Source organism: Carlito syrichta, unplaced genomic scaffold (genome assembly GCF_000164805.1).
Source record: "Carlito syrichta isolate Samal-C Ts95f unplaced genomic scaffold, Tarsius_syrichta-2.0.1 Scaffold233842, whole genome shotgun sequence".
Taxonomy (NCBI): Eukaryota; Metazoa; Chordata; class Mammalia; order Primates; family Tarsiidae; genus Carlito; species Carlito syrichta.
In genome coordinates, this window is record NW_007177938.1 from 227,741 (window position 1) to 231,576 (window position 3,836).

At 54.7% G+C, this 3,836-nt stretch overlaps 1 protein-coding gene across 1 annotated transcript in view; it reads left to right on the plus strand.

Moving 5' to 3' along the window:
- The window catches only part of SLC34A2 (solute carrier family 34 member 2), a 16,775-nt gene that overhangs the window by 11,263 nt on the left and 1,676 nt on the right, over nucleotides 1–3,836 (plus strand). Inside the window, exons 9-12 of the mRNA XM_008051780.2 lie at nucleotides 1,327–1,494; nucleotides 2,106–2,222; nucleotides 2,309–2,433; nucleotides 3,637–3,835. Of these exons, the coding sequence (XP_008049971.2) occupies nucleotides 1,327–1,494; nucleotides 2,106–2,222; nucleotides 2,309–2,433; nucleotides 3,637–3,835 (609 nt within the window). The remainder of the gene's footprint in view (nucleotides 1–1,326; nucleotides 1,495–2,105; nucleotides 2,223–2,308; nucleotides 2,434–3,636; nucleotide 3,836) is intronic.

Sequence of the window (3,836 nt, forward strand, 5' to 3'; positions counted from 1 at the left end):
CTTGATATGGGGTGTTTCCCCGTTCCCAGACAGATATTTGCTACTGTTAATCCCATCTCCCTCCCCCCACCATAGTTTCCCAGTACGGTCAGTCATTTTCGTATAGTATTGCATTAGATGTTTAAGGTCCATTATATGAGTGAAAACATGTGATATTCGAATATTTGTTTCTGTGAGAAGTCACTCAGTATTATAGACTCTAGTTCCATCCAGGTTGCTGCGAAATTCATGATTTTGTTCTTTTTTATGGCTGCGTAGTATTCCATCGTGTATATGTACCACATTTTTTTAATCCAGTCCTCTTTTGACGGGCAGCATGGCTGTTTCCAGGTTCTTGCTATTGTGAACCACGCTGCGATAAACATGCATGTGCAGGTATCTTTTTTATAGAGTGTTTTTAAATTAGCAGCACCCTCTACTCTGACTTGCCCATTTAATCCCTCACTCTGTTGTGAGTGTCATGAGTAAAAAACAGCACGGACTGCAGAGGTAGGGGAACTGGGCAAGAGACCTGGCTCTGCCCTCATTCGATTTTGTAAAAAAATTTTTTTGAGTTGGAGTCTCACTCTGTTGCCCACGGTGGAGTGCAGTGGCATGCTCATGGCCACCACAGCCTCGACCTGCTGGGCTCCCACCTCGGCCTCCAAGTAGCTGTAACCACAGGCATGTGCCACCAGCCTGGCTAACTATTTGATTTATTGTAGAGACGAGGTCTCACTAAGTTGCCCAAGCTGGTCTCGAACCTATGGGCTCAGATAACCCTCTCACCTCCCCCTCCCAAAGTGCTGGGATTATAGGTGTGAGCCACCGCACCCGGTTCCTCCGATTTTTTTTTTTTTTTTTTTGAGTTGGCGTCTCACTCTGTCACCCAGACTGGAGTACAGTGGCCACTCCCAGCCACCGCAGCCTTGACCTGCTGGGCTCCAGCGATCCTTCCATCTCAGCCTTCAGAGTAGCCGGAAATACAGGCATGCGCTACCACGCCCAGCTGATTTTTTGATTTATTGTAGAGATGAGGTCTCGTTGCCCAGGCAGGTCTCGAACCCGCGAGCTCAGGCAATCCACTCACCTCAGCCTCCCAAAGGCGGCTCCTCTGATTCTTAAGGACCTCATTTCATCTTCCACCCTTGTGTGATCCCACTGGCCAGAACATAGTCTCAGGGCTGCAACTTGCTGCAAAGGAGGCTGGGAGGGCTGGCTTGACTTGGGGAAGCCATGGCTTGAGCTAACAACCCAGACTCTGTTAGAAGGGGAGACAGGGGTTTTGGGGAGACATACCAACTGCAGCCACAGTGGCTCCATGCCTGACTCTCCCTGGTCCCTCAGGCAAGCACATCTTTGTGAATTTCAACCTCCCGGACGTCGCCGTGGGCACCATCCTTCTCATCATCTCCCTGATAGCTCTCTGCGGCTGCCTGATCATAATTGTCAAGCTCCTGGGCTCGGTGCTCAAGGGCCAGGTCGCTACTGTCATCAAGAAGACCATCAACACCGGTAAGTGCACAGCCCCTGATTCTGCCCTTGAAGGAGGGCATCACCACGGCCGCCCCTTGCCGGGATGCTGGAGTCCCATCTAGCAATGGCCCTTGTTCAGAGTGTCTCATCTCTGATCTGATCAGCCATAGAAGTTAAAAGTGGCATTCTTGGCCCGGGCACAGTGGCTCACGCCTGTAATCCCAGCACTTTGGGAGGCTGAGGCAGGAGGATATTGCCTGAGCCTGTGGGTTCGAGACCAGCCCGGGCAACTTGGAGAGACCTTGTCTCTACAATAAAATAAAAAAATTAGCCGGGTGTGGTGACCCACATCTAGCTACTTGGGGGACTGAGGCAGAAGGATTGCTTGAGCCCAGGAAGTCACAGCTAAGGTTAGCCATGATCAGTGATCACACCTCTGCACTCCAAGCTGAGCAACCAAGTGAGACTCCAACACACCCACACACACAAAATCCAGTTTGCAAATCTCAGCCTGTGTGTGAGGTGGGGAGCCTTCTGCCCCACCTCCCACTGGCCTGGCCCCTGCCCCGGGGTTCTGTGGAAGTGCCCGTCAGCACCTCCAGCCCTGCCTCCCCCAGGGGCTGTGAGAGAGCTTTCCTTCTGTCTTCCAGACTTCCCCTTTCCCTTCGCCTGGGTGACCGGCTACCTGGCCATCCTCGTGGGGGCGGGCATGACCTTCATTGTGCAAAGCAGCTCTGTGTTCACCTCTGCCTTGACCCCGCTGATCGGTGAGTGTCTCCCTGGCTGCTCCTTCAGGTCCCCGCTGCTGCTTCCTGTGCTCCCCCGGGGGCTGATGCGTTGTGTCTGTCTCCAGGCATCGGCGTGATAACCATCGAGAGGGCATACCCACTCACGCTGGGCTCCAACATCGGCACCACCACCACCGCCATCCTGGCTGCCCTCGCCAGCCCGGGCAATACGCTGAAGAGTTCGCTGCAGGTCAGGATATGCTGCACGGGGCAGGGGCTCTGTGGGTGGGAGCCACACCCATCTGTGGTCTTGCAAGCTGGTTGCTAACGAGCCACTCTTCTGTTATGTCCCAAAGATAAAACCTATGGGGGGGTGGGGGAAGCCACAGGCAGGCGGATTTGAGCTCCATATGAGAACAGCCAAGCCTGCCCTTTCCTGAGAGAGGCCGTAAGAAACCCCTGTTACTGGAAGTTGTGTCAACAGAGGTGGGGTGGCCACTTGATAGACATGTGGACAGTGTTGAGGATGCACAGACATCACTTCCCATCCCCTTGCTGCCCGCCTTGGGAGGCCCTGACCAGATAGTAACCTGAGAGGTCAACCACCCCGTGGAGCTGGCACTTCAAAGAAGAGTTGGGGGCCTGCCTCGCCTGGCTCAGCTAGGTGACTTGTGGGCAAGACCTTTGGGATTTGAATCCTTGTCCCCTTGTTTACAAGTGACCTAATCTCAGGCATCAATTCTCTCATCTGAAAAATGGAGGACATAACCCCCACTTCATTTGGATTATTATCCAGATCAGATGAGACACAGCTTAAAGCCACACAGTCCCAGTGGAAATACAGATGTGAGCCGGGCGCAGTGGCTCATGCCTGTAATCCCAGCACTTTGGGAGGCCAAGGTGAGAGGATTGCCTGAACCTAGGGTTCAAGACCAGCCTGGGCAACTTGGTGAGACCTCATCTCTACAATAAATCAAAAAATTAGCCAGGCATGGTGGCACATGCCTGTGGTCCTAGCTACTTGGAAAGCTGAGGCAGAAGGATTGCCTGAGCCCAGAAACTAGAGGCTTGTGTGAGCCATGATCGTGCCACTGCATTCCAGCCTGGGCGACAGAATGTGATTCCAGCTCAAAAAAAACATGGACTACTGATGTTGAAACCCTTTCCTTCTGCCCACCAGGTCTTAATGGGTTAGCTGGAAGTAGGGAGTCACAGTCTGGGCAGCGGGGGGCACAACCACGGTCAGACTGTACCTAAAGCATCAGGCCCCGAAGGCCGAGCTGTGGTTCAGCCTGGTCCCCTGCCCGGCCCTCCCAGACACAGAGTAGGTCCTCAGGGAACACAGGTCCTCTCCGGGCTGGCCATGGGGGTGAGGAAGGCCGGCGGCCGGCCGAGGGTGGCTGGCAGTCCTCCCCCCGGGGAAACCTCCTCCACCGCCCACCTCGCCTTGCAGATCGCGCTGTGCCACTTCTTCTTCAACATCTCCGGCATCTTGCTGTGGTACCCGATCCCGTTCACGCGCCTGCCCATCCGCCTGGCCAAGGGCCTGGGCAGCATCTCCGCCAAGTACCGCTGGTTCGCCATCTTCTACCTGGTCTTCGTCTTCTTCCTGACGCCGCTGGCGGTGTTCGGCCTGTCGCTGGCCGGCTGGCC